The 23,689-nt window shown below is 44.6% G+C and overlaps 1 protein-coding gene across 2 annotated transcripts in view; it reads right to left on the reverse strand.

Annotated features, from left to right (window-relative positions):
- CADPS (calcium dependent secretion activator) overlaps positions 1–23,689 on the reverse strand; it is a 222,069-nt gene that overhangs the window by 51,931 nt on the left and 146,449 nt on the right. The window contains exons 15-21 of one of the 2 annotated variants that reach the window (XM_049826415.1): positions 19,819–19,920; positions 18,826–18,889; positions 17,932–18,055; positions 14,564–14,581; positions 7,726–7,830; positions 4,947–5,053; positions 3,680–3,688 (exon numbers count right to left, since the gene is read on the reverse strand). In XM_049826415.1, coding sequence (XP_049682372.1) covers positions 3,680–3,688; positions 4,947–5,053; positions 7,726–7,830; positions 14,564–14,581; positions 17,932–18,055; positions 18,826–18,889; positions 19,819–19,920 — 529 coding nt within the window. The remainder of the gene's footprint in view (positions 1–3,679; positions 3,689–4,946; positions 5,054–7,725; positions 7,831–14,563; positions 14,582–17,931; positions 18,056–18,825; positions 18,890–19,818; positions 19,921–23,689) is intronic. The other variant, XM_049826416.1, reaches the window with a different exon arrangement.

Below are 23,689 nucleotides of genomic sequence, written 5' to 3' on the forward strand. Positions count from 1 at the left end.
TCTCATGCACATGGGTCCTTAAATATCACTGTACGGGCTCTCTGACGTGACATTCACATCATACATGGCTCAGATGTGAATGCTGCAAACGCATGCATGCGTGTTTAGTAATCACTTCTGGCTGGGAACATGCAATATGAGAAGTGCTGTCCTTAGGACCATGTGCTGTCATTTTGAAGGGACAGGAAATTACTTAGGGACTTAAAGGATCTAAGAAACAGCTTTTCGGCACTTTGCAAGAAAAAGAAAACTCTAGCATAGGCACAAGACCGGAGATGAAACAGAAAAGACTGGGAATAGGTGAATCGGCTCGAAGGGGGATTGCCAGTCAGGGAGGGGTATTTTTTGCAGATTTTAGCAGACACGAATAAGCAGAATGGACTTCCACTTTCTCAGGGTTCAGTTTTGATTCACTGATGAAGACCTGCAGTGATGTGCAGAGCACAACTCCCGCTGCTGGTTCACTTGGCCACGGAGAGGGAGCAGTGCCCCAAACCCACGTTACTGCCATGGACCCCTTTAATTCTTCCTATTTTGCCCTGAATTCTCAGCTGCCAGTGATATCGGCAGGGGGTCTTTGGGACTATTCCCACTCCTTCGTTTCCCCAAAATATAAAGCAGACTGACATTGCCCCGCTGTTATTCTAGGAGTTGACACAAAACTGGTGTGAAGACACCAGCGCACAGGTTGGACGTAGCACTGGCCGTTATGCGCCCAGAGCACATTCAGGATGTAAAATAACCAAAATAACCAAACAACACCCAAACCATTCTTAGTATTGGGCCTGCCCCGTCATGGGGGTGAAGATGCGGATGAGGTGGGCTGTGCCGCGATGGCACAGCTTCAGCGGTCCCAGGGGCAGGGTGGGCAAACGCCGTGCCCGGAGCGGCAGCACCAGCGGGTTACAGTGTCCCTGTGGTCATGGCACGGGGACAAGGTGGTCACGGCACGGGGACAAGGTGGCCACGTCGGGCTCCTTCGTCTGCAAACTGCTCCCAGCCCCACGCAGGTGGAGGAAGCCGTCGGGCGCCGCCGCAGCAGCACCTGAGCTCGGAAAGCTCAGAGACAGCGGTGATGGAAGCCCTGGGCGTTTGCAGAGTCGTTAACTCTGGAAAAAGCAAACCCGAGGGGCTGAGCACGAGTGGCGATGCTCTTCAGGTCGTCCTCCCACGGTCGGCGCTGGTGTCCAAGGGAGCGCAGCGCCGGACGCCTGGGAGTGCCGCATCGGGAGGCATCAAACCGCTGCGAAACCGCGCGGGGACCGAAAATGTCAAGACCCAGGTCTGGTCCCGATGCCTGCTCAGAGCTTTTTCCCCCAAGCGCTGGTGGGAAACGAGGGGATGCTGGGCAATGGGGCTGTTGGAGGGTCCTCTGAAAATGAGCAGCGCTCGCCGGTGGTTTTCAAGGCGGGTGCCGGGGCTGTCCTTGCACTGGGGTGGTTTCTCTGGCTGTGCCTCTGCCTGCCGAGAGCCTGCCACGCTGCCTCCCCGTCGGGTACTGCCCACGGGTCTGCGGGCAAGGAGCGATCGCTACGAAGGACCGAAGGCGACCGGCATTTTGGGGGGCAGGAAAAGAGGGGAGGCCAAAGAATAGTTTCTGCAACAAACGCCAACATAAACACTTCAGAGTCCTGCAAGAAAAACCTGCTTCCATGAAAAAGGGGAAAAAAAGCTAGTTTTAAGAGAAATCATGAAGAAAAGCATGTGAACATTTGTGGAAAAAAAATATGCCCAAACCAGTCACAGTTTCCCTTTTGCTGGAAAAGCCAAATTTTAGCTCTTTAAATCTCTAACTTATGTCAGCATCCTCAACCTCCTCCTCCCTAGTCTCGGTGAGCAGGACCTTCCTGCGGTGGGAGCGGTAACACCATACTTTGAAAATCTCCTTCAAGATGGTAACATTTCATTTATTTACCATCTACTTACCTGCTTTGCTCAAAACACAATGTAAAGGGGAAAAAAAAGTGTGCTTTCTAGCCAAACACACCTATTATTGTATATTTTACACATGGATACACATGTATATATGTATGACCTCAAGGAGTTAAAATACATATATACATATACACATACGTATACATAGAGAGAGAAAACACAAGTTTAAAAATAGGTGAATGCCATCGTCTCTGGCATTTGTCATCAGTCATCCAGAGGAACGGAAAGGGAGGTGGGAGACATCTGATGGGAGAGATGACACCATGACAGAGACCTCCCGCTCTCACAGATTACAGACGTAGGCACACGGTTTCTGCTGCATTTCTGCCTGCGCTGGTTTGCTTCTCTCTTGTGGGTACGACAAACCCGACTGACTCGACACGGTACTGCTGTTGTAATGCTTTTTGAACATTTTCCATGCTCTCAGTAGTATTTTCTGGGTTCTCATTAGGGAGTCTGCCTGGATGTCCATGTGGGGAAAAGAGGGGCATGTTTTAATTGCAAAAACCGTTGGTTTTCAGTAAATTAAGGCGTTTACTTCAGTAAGCGGTGCAATTTAATTTTCTGCTGAACATCCAAAGTAGACTGAAGAGTCACACCTTGCAGGTCCAACCTTCTCCAGGTGAAAGGACAACATGTCAAAAAAACCTCACCTGGAATAATTCGGGGGGGGGGGGGGGGAGGGAGTGCAATACCTCAGCAATTCTCATTGCACAGTGAGATCTTAACGTGGCTACAATGCATAATAAAAATCAGTGATAAACCACCGAGCCTCTTCTCTTCTTCCTTTGGGTGCAATTCAAAGCATGCAGAGAGCTGGCCAACTGCCTGTACAGTGCTGAAATGCCACAGCCACCCTCAGGACAGGGATTCAGTAACGTACCAACAGTGTGCCGGGCTTCTGGAGAGAGATGAATTTCACCCTTCCAGGTCACCGTTCAGAACAAGGGACCGGGCTGCCTCCTATCTGTGTTGGCACTAACCTTCTGTCTCTAATCAAAACCCTGTGACACAAAAGATGCTGGAGAACAGTTTTGAGTCTTTCTCCTGGTGAGGATCTCGGCAGCGTGGCTGGCTGAACGCGACCGGCCCTGTAAAAGTCTACTATTTTCAAAATAGCCTGCATTTTAAAAACAGCTCCTTCCCGGCTGGTTGTACATCCAGCCTGTGCTGGTGATGAGTGGAATAAAACACTCGTTATCCTTGGTCAGGTTATCACAGCTCATGTGCGAGCGCAGCGCTGTCAAACACCGCCTCGCCTTTGTAAAAATGAAGTTTATTTCACTCTTCACCCCGATATATTCTCTCTCTACATATAAATACTGTATATCCAGTACAAGGCACATACAGACAAAACCAGAGGAAGACCACTACCATTCTAGGCACTCGTGTCGTACTTAGTCCATCTCCACCACAGCGTAGTAGAGGTCGGGTGAATGCAAAACAACAGAGGTAACAACAGGCTGAGGAGAGAGTCCAGGCAGGTAGGGTTGTGTTGGGATGTAACTGCAGCGCTCGTAAAATATACCCATTGCTACATGCATGGACCGGACTACTATGCCACATTTACCCTCCTGTGTCAGGCTACCAGCTCTGCAAGCAGCCGACTCGAAGTTGCTGTTACTTGGTCAAAGTTACAGAAGCGAGGGCAACCCGGGTAAAATCCCAGTAGGAAACATGGCACTGAGAGGGCATGCACGAAATATGACGGGAGTGACTCGTTTCATTCGGTTTAGTCACATACCTCTTTCCCCTGCCAGGATCATCCAAGATTGAATGAACAGTAGAAAAACAGGGAGGAAATTTAAATATGCAATCAGGCATTAGTTGGGTGTTGTGGATTGTTGTGTATTATCAATAAGTTAAATTATACTGCAAATTTAATATACACTGGAATGATTTTTAGGTGATTGTGAAATTATTTATCAAATGCTCTTAATGCAAAATATAGTGAGTATATATATATATATATATATAAATGGGAAGGAAAAGAGAAAATAGTGAATGAGTGTTACATTACCTACAGTCATAAACAATAACTGCTCACTCCGAATTTCAAAATTATTAACTTTTCAATATGTAATCAAGAGCACCAGATTTATGGAGAACAGAGGGCTCAATCCTGCAAATACTTACATGGGTACGCAACGTCACTTGCTTGGGCAGAAATGTCCCGACGTGCTGAGAGCGGGACTACAGCCAGCAATGTCAGCTGCCTGTGGGGTCAAGTGTTTCCAGGATCAAGCCTCATGATTTTCTGGTCTATATTTGACATGGTTTCAGTGGTTTTAAAACATGAATCTTTTCGTTAAAGTGCTTTGAAGAGTTAAGAGTAGCTGTATTAGGCCTTAGATAACCCAAATAATGAGTAACAGAGAATAATTCATCCTAACCTCCATGACTAGTAATTGAGGTATTCCCAACAAGCCAACGCAGAAGAGGCCAAGAATCAACCAGGTGAGTTAACCATGTAGCGCAGGGGCCCAGGGAAACCCCTGAAAACAACCTGAATGCTCGGAAAGGGACAAAAAAAAGACCTGTTTTGTTTTGTGGTGACTTTCCTTGCTCCAGCTGTGGACAGCAGGAGCAGTAAGCTGCTGCAGGGACCCCGCTAATGCTGTCTGGAGGCACAAACAGATGACGTTACTTGGAAATACGACCTTTCTGAAAAGTGGACAGGCTTGCTCTTGTATGTAGTTGGTGGTGAATATATTTGGCCAGATTCGGCTCCTGCTGGCGCTGTAGGAAAGGCTGCAGACTGACGCAGAGGAGAGCAGAGCTGAATTAATTCCTCCTTTAGCCCTCCCTCCCCTCTGCAAAAGCAAGCGTCCTGAACTGTACTTCGCCTTCATCGCACTCCAGCACCATTATTTAAGAATATTTTTGGCTTTTAAAGAAGACAAGCCGGCACCAGTTGGGAAGACATCACACAAATATACAAAGCTCCCAGCAAGCCACCGGAGCCTGCTGAAGACCTGGGGGACACGACCTCGCAGGGCACCGCTGCTCACCTCCGCATGGTGTTCTTCGTTTTGCTGTAGGACTTCAATTACCAATTCTGCCAGACGTATTGTATCTTCTAACTTTTTAGCTGGTGTGACTAACCGGCCTACATTTTCTGTAGTACAAGAACTCGAGTTAAAAGGGAGGCAGAATGAAAAGCTAGATGTACAGTAAGTTATTTTAGAGGTTTAAAAAAAATCCCATAATATTCTACAGCTTTAAAGATCTTTCATGCATATGTTAAATGCTTATATAATTAGTACTGAGCAAACCAGAAAGCCACATTCGTTATTATACTATGAAAATACAGTGCTCCAGCTCCAAATTTCACAATACTGTCAGAGTTGTTTTGCTTTATGGTGAGATGGTGGCACTTTATTAGCTCAAATAGGAACATCACATTCCCTAAAGACAGCATCTGGCCAATAATATACGAACAATATGTATCCTTCAATGTAGATGACGCTATTACAGAAACCACGTCTCTATAATTTTAAAATTCTTTGAAGAAGATCAATTTAAACAAATCTGTCTGTACTTTTAATAAATTGTCAGACTCGAGCAATTTAAATGTCACCTGCTACTGAAAGCAAAAATTGCAGGTCTGCCTTGCTCCAGGATTTAACTCCACAAGGGTCAAGGAGTTACGCATGCTGGAGGGAGTGGAAAGTGGTAAATCCCACTAGACGTTCATAGGTAAGATTTTTATGGGAAAAGAGATGCAACTTTACAGCAAAAACCCCGCAAACAAACCAACGAGTTTAAATCCTGGAGCGTGGTGTTTAGCTACGTTGAGCTATTTTGCAGCGTTTTCTGAAGACTTTTACAAATAATTAAATTATGTTCTTCTAGGTAATTTATATTATTAATAACACATTAAACATCCGAGGTGCTAACAATCTGGAACGTTCAGAGTACTTCACTAGAAAAATATAGAGAAAAAAGAAAATAATCACTTTTTCACTGAACGACAGCTTCTGCAGAGCTGGCTGAGTGCAACCGCGGAGGTTTCTGTGAGCCGACGCCACGGCTCGCTTCCCTGAGGGGTGCAAAATCTCCCTGCGATGGTCGCCCCGAGGAGAAGCGGAGCAGGAGACCTGCTGCCCGGTGATCCACCTACGCTGCAGCACGTCACCACGTTAACTACAGACGCGTCCCTCCGGGTAACGACCGGGTGCGCGTCCCAGCTCTCTCGAAGAACGGCATCACACTTTGGTAGCTACGCCAGCCACTTTGTACCTCTGCACCGACGTATATTTTGGTCTTTCCATGATATCAAAACTGGAGAATTTGTAAACGGGTGAAGTTCCAAAAAGCCAAAACCCAAATAGCCAAATCGACCTGCAATCAGCAGCGTACAACAGGCTGTATGTCCCCAACACAGCAAAATGCGCTGAAGCACCGTTACTACCAACCACCCTGGATTTCCGAAGGAGCCCAGCTAAGCCAGCAGCTCGGGTCGTGCCGACACGCAAGGCGCCGTCTGGGCATCTCGCTCCGGCCTCCTGCCCGCACTAGTCTTTTTTGCCAGGGTTTAGGTCTTCTTTACGGGTGGGACAGACACTTGGGGCTGCACACAGGTGGCCCCGCTCTGCTCGGCGGGGTCACCCGGGGAGAAATCCCTGCCTCGCTGAAGGCTTGCTGAGCTTCAAGGACTTAATTCTCCCCCTTAAACTCTTGCCTGCTCCTAGTTTTCCCTGAATACCTGTTTACGGGCAACAAATTTCCCACTAAAAGGAAAGCCATATTTTTCAGAACGGTGACATACGGGCGGTCGAGCGAGGGGTACGCGGGCTGGTTTTTGGAGGAGCTCGGCAACCCGGTCAGCTGGAGTCTGGCATCGCAGGCGCTCAGCTTGGCTGAGAGGTGCAACATGGTAAAGCACCCTGCAAATGAACTCTACATTTTTGCTGATTTATGCATGCCACAGATAGGGGCCTTGGGCGTTTCTTCTCCAGTTTTCCTTTTGTTTCTTGTATCACTGGAAAGAAAAGAAATCCAGGTTCCCCCTAATATAATTTATTGGGCAAATACTGAAATTGGAGAACTGCTGGTTAACTCCTCATTCCTTCTCCTATTCAATCCAGCACCTCACTGGCTACAAGAAGTAGAAACGTCTTCCTTTTGCAAAAGGAGTCCAAAGACACGTCCCTTAGTAAGCTCTGGTTGTTTCTGCAGCTCCAAAGCCAAGGGGAAGCTTTTCCATTGATCAGAGCAGCATCAGGCCCATTCTCATTTGCAACACTGATCTGCTCTCAAATACAACTAAAAGACAAAAGTGTTAATAAGAACAACTGCTCAGAGATGCTGTCTTTAAAGAAAATATTGATGCTTATACAACTTTGGCAGCCAGCAGATGTCAATCTTAATTTTTTTTCCTCTTATTTTAAATATTTCCCTGGTTAAGTTACTATACATCAGAATATTCTGCTAAGATAGCTGGAGCACTGACAGTTACATGAAACATATACGATATACTTATCAAACATTTCATCCAACATCATGTAAAGCTCATACATATTTATAGTTTTCATGCAAAATGTTATGCAACAATAATGTTATTTTGTGCTGACGTTGATATTTGAAAATGTTGCATATGTCAGACATTGCTAGACAAAAAAATGTGGACATTTTGAAATAAATGCTACCTCTAAGTCTCTAAAACCTACCACATCGCGCTAGGTATTTTGTATAAAGCTGCACATGAGAACTAGCTTTCTACTACTACACAAGCGACTGCTAGACTAGAGAACCACTGAATAAAAGGAAGGAAGACTATTACAGTACTTGGCGGCTGTTTGGCCATGCCTTTGAGCATATGATTTATCATGTTAGTCTGCGTTTGAGGAGATGATGGTGGCCCAGCCGGTGGCTTAGGCTTGGACGGACGGGCTGCTTGTGCATGACGGAGAGAGATGCCAAAAGTAAAGAGACAAATGACTTCATAAACAGTGACAAAAAGATGGAAACTTCAAAAGGAACATAAGCAGAAATGATCAAATACAAATGGAATAAGCTGCTGGGTTTTTGCTTATCAGTACTTGAAGTATTACATGGCAATGACACCATTTGACAACACGTATTCTAGAAGTCAGCAGATTTGAACATCCTACGGTACTGTGCAATCAGAAAGCTAAAAATTCAATGCAAGTATGAAACTGCACTTCATGCAGCCACGTGAGGAAGCTGAAATAGGTTAATTCAGTCAAAACTCTGGAATTCAGAAAAGGTGAACTAAAAAAGATGACTTTAAGTCAGCGCCCCAGTGCTTAGGTACATTTAGCAATAGAATAATGAGCCACAGGAATTAATTGCTTTGCAAATATCAATTACACATTTTAGAATTAAACGTCACTGTTGGTTAAAGGGAGCTATAAAATATTCTTGTGCAATTTAAACATGTAAAAAAATCTGTCACTTAAAAATGTGTGGTTCCTGATCGTTTCCAGCTCATTTAATTATTTTCAACTTGGAATTCTAGTGGCTTTTATATTCTGGGTTGAATCATATATAAAAACTTGCCAGCTCTATCAAATATGTTACTTGCTATTCCAAATGTTAGAATACTGCAATCAGGACTTGACCCATCTGTCATATAGTTTACAATATCAGCATAGGAAAAATTCAAAGAAAATAGCCTTTCCTTTTACATACACTCAGAGAATAAATGATATACTGTGAATATATTAACACAATAGTTTTGTTCCATTTAATAACAGTTTTTAGCAGCATTGTGACTATTTTTGATAATGCCATTTGCAAGGAATCTGGCATATTTATCTGGACATTCTATTGCCAAAAGTCCTTGCCATTTTGCTTGCATTTTCCAGTGGGGGAATAAAAATTCGGTTGGCTTGTGCAAAGTAGATTTCTGATTGCTTTTAATTCTCACAGAATTATAACACTTATCAAAGTATAATAAAGAATATTCGAGTAAACCATTAGTTAAAGAGTATGAGTTAGGTTGGTTCCCTTCTCCACACACAGAGATAGAGATACATACGTACATAAACACACATACAACGCGCACGTGCACGTGCGTGCGTGCACACACACACACATTTTTAGTCTTTTAAGCTGTGTAATGATTTATTTCAGACTCTCAGATTCAAGCTACTGGTTTCTGGCTTTTGTTGTTGTCGTTGTTTTCTGATAAAGGGAAAAGCAAATCTATTTGTTCATCACTGGAGTCATCCTGATCCTTGTTCAATGTTTACCAAGGGTGGCTTTGTCCCCAGAAACAAACCTCTCAGCCTCAAGTGACAAAAATAACTGCTTTTTGGGCATTGGCCTAATGACTTTCACTCTAATTTAAAACACAAACAAGAATTCAATTTGGCTACTCACTGACGGCTCCTGAGCTCAACACGTCGACGTAGAAGGAATATTTTAGGGCCCATGACTATGGAGAGCAGTTTGTGCCACGGTGCCTGGATGGGAAGGGACCGTGGGGAGAGGGGACCGCACATCTCCTCCCACCCGCATCTGGCAACCGCGTGGTGGGAACCCCTTGCCACCCAGGGGAGTCCGTCGGGCTCCAGAGTTGGGAGCATCAAAGAGAAAGAGCTCCTCCTAAGAGCATCAAAGCCAGGGGAAAATCGCATCCCAAGAATTGCACCCCACTGCACCTCTCAGCGCTGCGACCCTGGAGCATCCTTAAATGTGAGTGCAGCCCCTGCATCCCCAAGAGCTGCCCATTGAAAAATAGGTCTCGGACTTCACGGACATCCAGAGCCCATGGTGTCCAATAGGCCTGACTCGTGCAAGTGTTTTCTGTACTAGGAAAAGTCATTAATGGGGAAGGCAGAGGAGGAAAAGGCAAGAGATGCAGCAGCACTGGGACTTCACGAATCACTAGCGCAGCATGTACGAAACAGCTTGGAGGAGGCTCCCGCTGTGCAGTTGTCAGCAGAGTGCCCCGGGGTGGCTTTCGCTGCTCTGGGAGGGCTGCGAGAGATCCCCCCCAGCGCCTTACCCCTGCTCCTGGCATCTCCCCACCACCACCCGCTCTTGAAAACAAGCTTCCGCAAGGGATTCCTGCAGTTTAAGCAACAAACTCTTGGTGTAATTCTGATCTGGCCCAATCTGCACAAATATTCAGCTCCTTTGTTCGTTTAAATTTTTCAGACCCAAATCCAGGGCTCTTGCATGATGGCTGCAAAACCACCCGGAGCTAAAGGAGAGGAGAGGAATTGTTCTCTCCCTTCCTGAGGGCACTGAATGCCTCGCTAGCTCCGACCCACGCTTTTCTTTGTTGCCTCTTTATTGCAAGAAAATTTAAAAGATTAAGGTCTGGCTAAGGAAAGTGCTCAATTTTCTCTGTAAATCTAAACAGAAAGGGGGCTGTGACTGCAATGCCCCATAAGGCACTGGAGTTTATGTGCTTCTCTGGGTCCAGGTCTCGGAGATGACACGTGAGGTCCCTTTCACGGGTGTCTCGGCTCCTGCTGGGAGCGAGGGAGATGCATAAGGCTGGATGGGGTTTATGGCACTTGCCAGGGATCAGCTGCAGCGTGTGGCAGGTTTTGTTTCACTTTGGCTTTCCTTTCTTCCCTGTCCTCTTCCTCTCTAATCCCTCAGCGCAGCCAGTTAGCATCAGAAATACTCTTGGATTTGTTGCTCACATGTGTCAAATGGATAAGATTTAAACACCTCCATCAAAGAAATCAGAGGCAGGAGCAGCTTCCTTACTAACAACCTGATGAAGTGCTTTCCTGGACAAACTTCTGCCAAAGGTTTTTGCACTTCTGCATGATACTTGCAAATAAAATACTTGAAGAAACCCCAATTGGTAAATTCTGGGGTTGTGCTTGCAATAAGCTTCAGCCTGCAATAACAGGTGTATTAGAAATTCTGTGCATACAATTCATTGTGTGCAACTCTTTACAGACTGGAAGATTTTCAAACTACATATTTCTCACTCAGCATCATGATTTCTGCTAGATGGGCTACTAACACATCAGCAACAGTGAGAATTACACTTGCAACAGGAGAGGAGTATTGTTGACTTTTCATATTTTTTAAAAGCATAGCCACTGACTCAATGATTTCCTTGTAACAATTAAAAATATACGACCCCTGCCAAAGGCTTTGGTATGCAAGTGTTATGTGTGTGTCGATTTGCGAGCAATCGTGAAAATGATAAAAAAGAGCTGCTGTTCAAGATGACTATAAAGGATAATGTACTTAGCTTGAGGATGAGGCAAAGCAGCCTTTTGTTATATCTGTGAAATGAATTTGCATGTATCTGAAAGGGATTTCAGTGATGATATCACTTTTTCTTTCAAAATAAGGTGCCTTATCTTAAAAGTAAGGAAAATTCATAGAAATGGTTTTTTTTCAACTCAGACTTCTGAGTCTAATTCAGCTCTCAAAACTCAGCATACTGAAAAGAGAACTGATCCCCTGACTTTCTGATGATTATTCAGCCTAGCGAGGAATTTTTGCCTATCTGAATTATACCTCATGCCTCAGGCAGCAAGTTGCTCTGCAGTTGGCAAGAGACTTGTAGAAAGATAATGGCACAATGCAGATCTTTGTGATTTCTGAAGCTCTTGTAATAACTTTCATACTACTTTAAACACTGTCTTTGAAAGGGCAAGAGGAAATCTCAAAAGCTGCATAATGATTCTTCGTTAAACACAACAGAATGCCACTTCAAGGATGAGACAAATTAAGCAGCAGTTCAGCAGTACACAAATACAGGTTGTAGCTTTGCCTGACTTAAAGCGCATGATTTATTAATGACTTCAGTCTCCGCTCCCGTCTACAAAGACTGATGTTTTCATACATTTTGCATCCGTATTTATTTGGGTAATGTGATTATATTTTCTTTTTAAGCTTTGTGGTTTATCACGAACGCTGGGAACGATTGCCCGGAGGTGACTGGGCTGACAAATCACACAGGGCCTTTCCCTGACTCGGACCAGGTTAATCAACAGGCAGCTCAGCCCCTAATCCTTCAGCGCACTCGCTAAGAGTTACGGATATGTGCACCGAGCTTCCCAGGCTGAGATCCAGAAACTGGGGAGGCGAGTGACGTAAAGTGAGCACGGGGACAAGGGCCAGTACGAACGCCTTGAAAAACACCGCTGCTTCTTCACAACCCGCCGTACTGCTCTAGTCAAAACCCGACCTCTCCTGCACCCGCTCCCTCGGCTGAGGAGTTTTTCCATGCCTGCTGGGACGAGCGCTCCGCGCGAGATGCTCCACGGCCGGTGCCAGCCGAGGCTGACGCAGCCGAAGCCGCCGTGCTCCGTCCCTCTCCGGGGGGTGCACCCAGGTCCCCAGCCTGACGCAGGCACCCGAGGGATGTCTGCACGGCTGCCCCTCGCTGCTCCGGGGCTTTGCACCCACCCTGGCATCACCACTGGGGTGCATTTTTGTGGGAATTTTCCCTGCCAGCCTGGCCTGGAGGGACAGATCTGGGGAGGAGGGTGCGTGCCAGCGATGCAGCGTGGTGAGATGCTGCACCTCTGGAGCCCTGCTTCCCTGGAGAGGGGCTGGGGAGGCTGTGGGACAAGCAAAAACCTGGCATTTTTGGCCAGCCCAAGAGTAGCTGATTTCCCTTGGTGAGAGAGCCATAGGACTTCAGTGGGTCCATCTGCTCTCCAGTTACTTTCCGCCTGCAGCCCGTGCCCCGTTGCTCCGCTGCCCTGGCACCGAGCAGCGAGGCGAGAGCTGTCTCCATCCCCACGTCTCCTTCACCTCTCCTCTGTACTGCAACTCAGCAGTACCATAAGAAGCCTCTCTTTACAGAGACCAAAACCAAATCACAAGATGAGAAATATTTGACCTGGAAACTAAAAAAAAAGAAAAAAAAAAAGGTCTTACACTAAATACAATCAGTGGTCAAACTGACAACTATCGCCCTGGCTGGCACCAGCTCTAACGCTGCCTGTACCCAGCTCCAGCAGTGCAAAGTGGCACTCGTGTTCGTGGGATGCCTCAGTGCCACGGCGCTCCAACACAGTGCAGAGCATCTCACAAATCCTGTGCTTAAGGGATGGAGAATTTATTCTTTTCTAAAGGAATTCCTGATTCCTGACTTAGAGAAATAAGCAGAAGAACACTTATTAAAAGGTTGCACTTATTAATCTGAGTGTTAGTAGTTTCGTCTGATTAATAATTAAAGCAAGTCATTCATCTTTAATTGTTTCAGCATAGTGTTCTGTTTAATGTTCTATTTCAATATTTTTAAAGCAAGGCAAGAGACTACACGCTTTACAGGACAAAGGACATCAAAGGGTGACATTTGTGTGTTTAAGAAGTTGTTTTCAGTATCTTATTTTTATTCTTGCTTCTGGCAAAATAAAAAGTCAGGCCAAAACCCAGTCACTTTTGACTCCACTTAAGCTGAGGAACTGGTTTCAGTTTGAGTCCTGCTGACCTTGCCTGAAAAATTTTCATTTAAGACAACAGGAGATTTGTGGGCACGAAGCAGCAGTTGCAACTCCCTGCGTCCTTTCACTCGCTCCAAGCATCGAGAAGAAGCAGTTTTATTTTTAAATGAGCTGGGCCATAGAAACGTCTTTCTGAATTTCTAAACTGTAAGCACGTGACAAGCCGTTGCCAGTAAGCACGATGCTCGGTGCATTTATTGTGCTTAAAGCACAACAGCCTGCGCTCACTTTAATCCGCTGTAGTTAATGGTAATAGCGGGGATTGTTCTATTTGCTATTTGTTTATTTGCACCTCTCATAGCCGCAAGGAAAAATTATTCTCCATTTTCTAAATATTTATTGCTGTTCAAAATTACTTTTCCTGTCATGCAACAGCTCTAGATCATGGGCCACATTTGAGCTGCAGAGGCCTGGGGAAGGCAGGGCAGAACCTGGCCCAGCCTCTTGTACTGCCTTTTAAAAGCAATTTCCCTTTGCAAAGAGAGCTGAAATCAACCCGATCCTTTTTTTTTAATTTTTTTTCTTTTCTTTCCACAAAACAGAACAATCTACTCACAAAAAGAAATGAACAGTTCAGGTTTCAAGGACTTTCAAACTAGGACTCTGCGATACAACAGAAACGAGAACAGGGGCTGCAGAGCTCCACCATCCCTTGTGAAGAGACAGGCACTTGAGCTGAGCCTTTGCCTTGTTACATGTCACCACAGGTTATAAACAAGAGACAAACACGACTTCTGTCCCACCGGGTTGTTTGTTACACATTAACAAAAAAATAGAAAATAAAAAAAAAAATTTCAAACCCAGTCCTCCCATCAGGGCATAAAACAGAAGATATGAAAACCAAAAATGAACGTTGGTTTAGTTATAAATGTGCTTATTAGGTGTGTTAAATTAATGGCCAAATCACCAACATTTTTTCACCCCAAATGAGCTGCAGTTCTTTTGGAAAACAAGAAACTTTCTCTTTACAAAGGCTAGATTCTCCTCTAAAACAGTCTCCTAAGAAGATACTATATTTCTATAAGGTATGTCTAACCTACACTCTATTCTAAGGAAGGAGGAAAAGGAGATTATGTAGACAGCACAAATTAACTCCTTAAGTATTAATGCATCTCCATTTTCAGCCTCAAGGAGTACATATCTTAAGGAGCTATGAAAAAAGAAAACAAAATAAATATAACTCAACAGTCCTAGCAATTTATAATGCATATACAATTGTTCACCTGCGTCCTTTTGATTCTCTATATGAAAGAGAGAAAGCAACAAGGAGAGAAAAGAGAGAAACAAGAACAGATATGCAGGATTAATGAGCAAGTGGACCGCACAGCCCCCCAGTTATGCGTGATATATGACATTTGAAAAGAAGAAAAGTCGCCCCGTCTTGCCCCCCACCCCCCCCAAAGCATGGGGTTACCAAAAGAAGCTCCTTTCACGGAGGTGAAAGAAAACGCTGCACAAATAGAAAACCAGAGAGGGCGAGCTCTGAGGACACAGAGGGGATCTCCGAGTGACAGTGGGGCTGGGACGTCCCCTCCAGAGCTCGGCGCAAAGGAGTCGGTAAAAAAATCGAGGAGGAGAGCAACTAAAGCGCATCCTTCCGCTCCAGAGCTAACAGACAGGAGACATGTAAGATCTGACGTACAGAGAAAGGACAGCCTTATACGATCTTATACACAGGATTGGGTAAAGATCTTATACACAGGCAAAGGGGTGGCTTTTTCCAAGTGTCCTTTATCTGACCTCTAGCTCACTTCTCCCCGATGTAGCTGCTACCTTTTGATTGTGTACCAGTGACAAGCACTTTACAAATTGGGGTTACACAGAAGCAAAGTAAAAATGCATTCAGGTCACGGACATAAAGAAGAACTGAAAAAACTTACAGACGATCTGAGTTTATCACAAACAGATGGGTTAATTGTCTAACCTGGTTTAGGCTGATAAAAAGTGACTGGACTTCTCACACTGGGTTTCACAGACAGAAGCAACAGACAAGCCAATGCTAAAAGACTTGAAGCAAGGAGAGTGAGTTGGTTTGGATCTGGACTTTCTTGAGGTAATGAAAACAGAAAGAGTGAGGACAGCATGGAGAGGAGGGTGGTAGGTACTCACGAATGGTTAAATCCATCACTTGAGAGGCCAAGCAGAAGACAGGATGCTCATACATTTCTCTCTTTTTCCCTATAAAAGAGGATTTGGGCATGCAAGAGGCTTAGGTCAGAGGTAAAGAGGTTATAGGCTATAGGTCAGAGGAAAACTTTATATTAGGTTAAAAGGAAAGTAGCCGTAGAGTATTTTGGGATACACACAGGATAAAAGGAAGAAAAAAAAAAAAAAAAGAAAAAAAAAAAAAGGAGGGTTAAAATTGGAGATCTACTGGATTAACCATTCAGCATGCCCATGAGTCACAAGAGAGGCTGTGACCATGACTCTAGAGGTTTGCTCTGAACTGTTTGCAAGAATATAATGATCAAAACGTCATGAGTAGAGGGAAATAGAATTTCATTGGTTTAAGGCTCCGAGATACTAAGGATTTCAGCCTTCAGTATCTAAGGCTTTCACAGGTATTTCTTCATAAGCATAGCCTCGAGCACTGCTGCCACGGATTTGGTTCTGCGTCTCTGACAACTCTTAAAACATGTGGCTATTCAAATGTCAGCTTTCAAAAGCACGGTTTCAAAGCGATATACGGCGTGCAGGAACGCATCTCACTGAGGTAAATTTGTTATTTGCTCTTCTAAGGAAGTATTTGAACATGTAGTGGACTATGCTCATGAGAGAAAACCTGATGCATGCAGCTGGCGGATGTTGGGTTGTTCGAATTAACAATCCCAGCATGCTTGGAAATTGGTGTTACAACCACTTTTATAGAGATAATATCAAAAAGTGGCTGTGGCCAATCACAAGTAAAGGAGGAGAAAAGCAGAAGAGAGCAGGTAGTGTGGAATGAACTATTTCTCTGAAAAGGTAGCTGGAAAAAAAATAGGTTTGTTGCTTCAAAGTATTCCCAGACCTAAAAGTCACAGTGCGAAAAAGAGGGCAGATAATTCACACAACCAAGAAGAATTGAGGCACAAAAGGAAAAGTACACACTAACTGTTCTACTTTGGAAATGAATGCATTTTTACTTACAGATCATAAAGTTTGTTTTTGCATAGTTTTATCTGAAAGAAGAGAGCAAATCTTACCAACGAGTTAGTGATATTTACACAGAGAACCTAAGGGAGCCAGCCCTGGGTAGAAGCATCCATCAACAGAAAAGCTGCTTTTGATTCTCAGTCCTTCTCCATCCTTGTGAAGTATATTTAAACATTGCATTTTACAGAATACACCAATTAAAATATCCTGTGAAGTTGAGTACTTTGATAAATTGCCTGATAATACAGTGCTTATGAAACCTTTGTTTCTTCTCTATTTTTGTCACTCATTACCAAGTCAAGAGTTGATAAACATCCTTTTAGTGCCCAATTCTTAAGTGTTTCTCACTGGATGCATAACAATGAATTCATTACCACTGGTACACAATTTGCATCGTTAGACAGAAAAAAAATGGAAAAAGAGAGGACATGTCATGTACAGAACCTGGACAATTTGTCATATAATAACCCAATTTTTCATGTAAACAAGAACTAAGAACAAATCAGAGGGAGTTTTGGTGGGTTTTTTTCTCCTCTCAATATTGTCCTAGAGGCATACAACGATAATCTCAGCTGTGGGAAAGCTTCACATCACACATGACAGAAACCCAAAGTCTAGAGCAGAACATACCATTCATTTGGAACATACAGGTTTAAGCAATTGGGAACTCGGATAAAGTTGGGTAATAGTTTCAAGTTGGGAACAGCAGCCAACAAGGTACCAACGTAAACTGATTAACACGTAAAGAACGACTGGATCGTAGAGCTTCAGCTAACACGTATCCTCCAGCAAGCTTTAAAATGTCTTTTTGATGGCTACATGTGTCTCTGGTCACTGGTTATTATTCTCCCATAACTTAAAAGGTCAATAATATCAGCTATGCCAGATTTAGAGTGACAAGAAAGAAATCTGATGCAAGTATGGGATCACTGATCAATGACTGCTATGCAAACTGCAAAGACAATGAAACACTCCCAGAAAAAAGACATTTTAAATTGGCTACAAACGATTAAGCATAGATTAAACAGTTTTTCAGCTTCTTATTTTTCATTTGTTTCCTGAACTCCACTGTCACAAGCAATTAGCTGCACTATACCTTCAGCTAAAAAGATGACATCCCAAGTATTTCTCAATTTGTTTTTTAAAACCACGACATGAGTCTGAATACTACACCACTGGCCAAATGCACTAACGATCAAAAAAAAAAAAAAAAAAAAAAAGAAAAAGCTACAGTTCCTTTTAACTGTTTCCTCTCTCTTTTCCAGAAAAAGAAACGTTTTGCATAGCTTCCATTCTTAACTGCTTCCGAAGCCAACACTACAAAAATGATTCAGAATCACATCAGTTTTATTGACAAGCGAATAAATAGCAAACGAGCTTCTTTTAAATAGCTCCCAGCCACAGTTGCCACCTAGAAACATAACAAAATTGTAATTTCACAAAGAAAAAGCCTTACCTTCAATTTTGGCATACTCTGATAGTCGAGTATAATTGACTAGAGCTGCTTGCTCCAAGCATTTACGGATGACTGTTTTTACCTCCTCTTGAGGGACCGGAGTAACTATGTCTTTCATCAGAACCTTGACACAAGAAAATCTGATTTGTTGTGGCATCGGGCACACAGGACTGCTTTTCTCCAAGCCCAGCACATACATCCATTCCTACACTAGTGCTGCGTGGCTCTCGGGGTATGCGTACAACATGCAGGATCCACTACAAGGTCACCTTGGCCAGCTTGAGACATGGGACCTACCCCTGCCGTATGATTCCCCTTCTGTATCCATCTATACCCTATGGCATGCCCTAAAATCTGTGCTTCTGATTTTTTAGGGCATGACATTAAGATCTACCACAACTTCCCCAGTGCCAGGCAATGTTATGCCCTTCCCGGGCTCTGCTTATTGACTTGGGTTTAGGTCTGGGCTTGGCCATACCGTGTGTTAGCAGAGGTGAGGAGGATGCCGGAGCAGCAGGAAGGCTGAAATAAGAGATGGGGAGGATGATGGTGAGCACGTTTCTTACGCCCGAGGGGAATTAGCCTGCCTTGAGATGGGAATTTCACCGGACAGCAGCCAGGCATCGCTTACAAGGGTCTGCGGTGTAGATGCTTGCCAGAGACATCCTCCACTATCAACACAGACGCAGGCTGTGCTGCCTTTAGCGGCCAGGCTACGCACTGGCCTCCGAGCTGAAGCAGGAGAGGTAACAACCCCACCTAATACCCCACATTTCAATATTAACTATGATTAATTATGCATCCTGTGCAAAAACAACAGTTCCTCTAGCTCTTCTGGATGGAAAGATACATGAATACAGGTAATTTTAACTACTCTGTTATTCTTATGCTTACCCTTTCCAGCAGCGATAGAGTAGCTTTTAGTGCACCTTCCGGACGGCCAAATGGAAAGCAGTACCTGGAAAAACCACATCATGTTAACAACAGAGCAGGTGCATGCAAACAAGCCTTTCCAGCACTATAAAGATGCTTTCCTAAATACGCCCAAGCAATGACCTAGTACCTCTGCCTGGAATGAGCAGTCTTTCTACAAGGTAATTTTCTGAAAGGGTTTGATGGTGTGGACACTAAGGCAGCAAAACAGAATACGGGGTAGTAGTAAGCTGATAATTTTAGCAGCTTATTAAATCTGGGTGTCACCTGGAGCGTTTTTAGATCTCGTAGGAGTTAAAGATCGTCTCCTTGTAAAGATGGGAAAAAAAAAAGCCCCTCTGGAAAAGACATTTACTTCGAGCAGGAGACCCATTGATGCACCAGGCTGTAGGTAACCGGCTGAAGCATCCACCGTCCCTGGCGAGGGGCAGCTCCAAGGGGCTCCCGCAGGGACTCTGTGTGCAAACGCACATCACCCCTCTGCCTGCAAACGTGCATCACCCGCCCCGCAGCCGGCTGGTGGGCTGGGGGCAATTCGTCCCCTTTTGGGGGGCAGGATCCATCCTTTCTGTAACTGCAACATTCCTGCAGAAAGCCCTGCCTGTCTGTATACTAAGGAGAAGGGAAAAGAAATGGGTAATAACTGAACAGAGGGGAAAAGTGTAATAAGAGGATAAGGGATTTTTGTTGTTATATTTGAGAAAAAATCCGCAGCGTTACCATGCCTGTGGGAGCGAGATGGTTTGAAATATCCTTTAAAGGTTATATATATTTAAAATCAGTCTCCAGCTACAAACATGCTACAGTGCAAGCTTCGCTGCCCTGTGTAGGTCTGTGCCACTTCTGCAAAATTCCCGTATGCGTTCAAAACCTGCCTTTTGGCTTTGCCGCTTATAGGAGGGAGCCGGGAGGAAATCAGTCCTCTCGCATTCAGCCTGGGCTCTCTGCCTTTACCTAAAATGTGTGATCTGATTCTCCAGAAGCAAACGAAGCCGCTCCTTGATCTCTTCGAAACGCTCTTTCTCGTCTACGGTCACAGTTCCTATCCCGTCGGGCCTGAAGGAGAAATGCCACGGATGACTCAGACTCCACCTCGCCACCCTGGAAACTCATCCCCACAGCCCACAGCACGCTGCCCTTTTGGAAAGGGACGGACGTCGCCAACCGTGAGACCCAGGACAGGGGATGTGTCACGCCGAGACACGGGTGGTCACGGCAGCGCCGCTGCCGAGGTATCAAATATAAAGAAAGCAAGAAATATTCTCTCTCAGAGTGATAATCTAGATGTGGACGCCCCTACCCCCCCCCCCCCCCGCTTTCATTTTTTTCCTGTGATAGAGAAGCTGGGAAAAAAAGAATCCCCTTTTAAATATAGGTATGTGACAGGGAGCACAATGCCAGCTCTCACTGCAGGATCGGGCCCATTGCTGGCAAAATAAGGGACTCAATTTCTGCAGGAAAATTCAGCTGCTAATTTAATACAGTTCACAGTATGAGAGAGTATCGTCAACAGGCATATATACAAACAGAATATAAAATTCTGCACTCCTTCATAACCGCTGAATCACCCCATTATGGTGATTTCTTGAAGTGAACCATCTTCAATGTATTTTTTGCCGAAATGCGCCTAGAGAGCGACGTGCATTTTGTATTTGAAAATGCAATGCCTCTTCGGTCATTTAATTTTAATTTTTAGAAATTAACACATCGATACAATTTATCAAAGATCTTCTCGGACCACGTACTACCCTCTTGTACTTCAGGAGTGCACAGGAGCGCATTGCGAGACACCCAGGTCCTGCCGCCTTGGGGCATTTCTCATCGTTCACAGAGCACAGTGTGCAGGTGAACCCTGCCGAAGCTCTCCCGGGGCTGGATGATGCAGTTGGTCCCTCTGCTCTTCCACCCCGTACCTCTGCCGATGCCAACCCACCCGAGAGCCAAAAGCGGCAATCCCCTCCTTCTCCCCCACACCCACACGGCAAAATACGCCGCGCGGCAGCATCCCGGGCGAGAGGAGAGAGCCGGTCTGATCCATCCACCAAGGGAATCGGCCAGGCAGACGATCCACGGCACGGCTTCCCATTGCCGGCGAGCAAAGTCTACGGATTTGTGTACTCCTGGGCAACTCTGCTGGCACAGGCGCTCTTTAGGTAACGTAAGACGTCTTAAAATTGAACAAATGTTCTTACTTAAAGGCCTCCTCCAGTGTTCAGCTTAAGCTGCATAAATCCGCAGTACTAGACTGGTTTGGCTATACAAAAGACTTGGCAAGGGATTACAAAGCTTCTAATGAACCTCCTGTCAGGGGTTAATTGGTTGGCTTTATTTTCCTCTTAAAGAATCAAAGGCCCTAAACTTTAAAAAAAAAAAAAAAAAGCTATAAAAATTTAAAAGCTATAAAATCTGTACAGTCACTTCTCCTTGACCCTGCATTTAGCAAGCTCTTAATATCATAAATATGAACTCTGATATTCCAACACAGGTGAATGAACCATTAAAATATTTCGGAAGAGGAACTTGCAAACGGTACATGATATTTACCGCAAAATTTTAAAGCTAAATATACATTAAATAAAACTTGCAACATGGACACAGAAAAAGACTTGAATACCAGGGGATGTGTTTAAATTTAAGCAGCATTTAATCAGAAATCTTTACTTGATTATTTGCCAAATTCAGTTGTGTATTAAGGAAAAAAAAAGGAAAAAAGATTTAGGCTGAAACTTGGATAAAATGTCTCAGCTGGGAAACACATTTCATAAACAATTTTGGAAGTATGGATCTGGTCTCATTAGTACCTAATTAGGACTAGTTATTTTGAAGAAATGAGCAAGCCACAAAAAAACCAAATTAGCTATCGAGCAAAAATTAATGTCTGAACACGCTTAATATATTTTTATTCCAAAGTTCCAGAAAATATTTAATATTCAGACAGAGATGTTCATGCCTTTTGTGATGCTGTGCACCTCACAGCGCCTGGTTTGCTCCCAAGCAGAAGAGCACATAATTCAAGGCAGACTGCAATAAATGCCGTACATTAAGGGGCAAGGTTGAAGCCCTCATTTGCCTTTTGGCATTCAGTTCTCCCCCCGTACCCGTAACAGCTCACAGAGTGTCACTAGGTTAATTGTATCAGCGCTGACAAACGAGGTAGGAAAAGCCACCTGCCCTGGCAGTGATTTGCTGATGGACTGGAAATGGTCTGAAAGTTATGTAGTTGTGTTACCCTCTGCTGGGTCAATAACCTCAACTGGAGAGACTTAATGGCAGGATCTGACAGCTCCGGTTGGGTCGCGGCCCTTTCACATGAATCACAGTTTCTCACTGTATTCAAAAGGCTTTGGTTTTGCCAGAACCGGTTATTCAGCGCTTGCCACGTCACGACTCATGGTGGACACCCGAAACGGGCTGATGCGACAGCATCGGTCGCGTCCCGGCTGGGCAGTGGTGGCTCTGGAAGCATCGCTCTGAAAACACCGACCCACACGAAGACGAAGGGTGGGCTCTGGAGAGGCAACCTCTGGCCAACGCGGCTCTCGCCCAAGCCACAACGCCCCAAGGGATGCCAACCCAATCACCAAGGCTCGCATAGACCACGTAGGCTTAACCCCCTGGTCTTCGCCTTTCTCGGGGTCTTTGTGAGCCAGGAGGACATCAGAACCGGCGGCTCTGGCCACCGTTCCCTCCGTGCAGGGCCTGCCGCGCGGTGTAAACGCACGCCGCGCTCGCGTATCATGCTACTGCAAACTTGAGACAATCCACAGGTCAGCTGTAGCCATTTTTGGAGCAGCGTGGATGTCTGGAAGGGCCTGCCAACCGAGAGCCATCACCACGGCAAGGACTCCCTTTCTCACCCAGCTGTGGACTATATTGCATCTGACATGATGAGCATCTCTTGAATCTACCTTTCAAATTTTCGGCAAACCATTTTCTCACTGTCCTTCACAAAGTTGACATTTTCGGCAGCATGATAGGAAAGATGTCATGTCGGCTGCTTTTCAAGTTGTTGTCACAGTGGTTAGCACCAGTTCTGTCATCTTTGCTTTCCTCACAATCCCCCATCTTGAGCCATGTCACAAATAATAATACTTCCAATGTTTTTGTCAAATTTCAAATACTATAACCCAGCTGCACATCTTCGGATTTACTAGTTATGTTAATCTTTGTTGCTCATCTTCCCAGAAGCTGAAGCATTAGGAACTCATTAATTAGTGACAAATGCAGGATATACATAGAACTAGAAAAACAGTACCCAAAGCCTTGCACTTAATTTATTAGCTCCATAATTTTGAAACCTAATTAAAAATTCAAGTCAAATATACTTTGAAAATGTAATCTTTTTGGGGAACATATTTATTTTCCCTTTCGCAAGAACACAAAGGGTATATAACTTGGCATCTCTGTAATTTAAGATTCACTTCTGTGCTCTAGACAATTCCAGTACGTGGCTGATGGGGCTGAAAAAAATCCCCAGGAGAAGCTCAAGCCGAACGAGCTCGTTCTGATGCTTATCGGCAATTTTGTTTTCAGCAAAGGTCTCCAGCTCAACTTTGCTATTTGCTATTTGATCCCACAGACAGAAGCACCGACTCCTCCAGCGAGCAGCATTTCTGCAGCAAGGCTAGCTAAAACGCAGCTGAAGGAAATGGATGTTCTCACACGCAATCATTATTAGACTGAAGCAGTGATGGGGAACGAGAGGAGAGCAAATGGGTGAAAAAAAGTTCTGTATGTACATGGTATATACAGATGCACAAAGGACAGAATGGGTTTGGGACTATGAATTTGGGTTAACAAACAACATAAACGTTTCCATCTGTGT

Source organism: Accipiter gentilis, chromosome 23 (genome assembly GCF_929443795.1).
Source record: "Accipiter gentilis chromosome 23, bAccGen1.1, whole genome shotgun sequence".
Taxonomy (NCBI): domain Eukaryota; kingdom Metazoa; phylum Chordata; class Aves; order Accipitriformes; family Accipitridae; genus Astur; species Astur gentilis.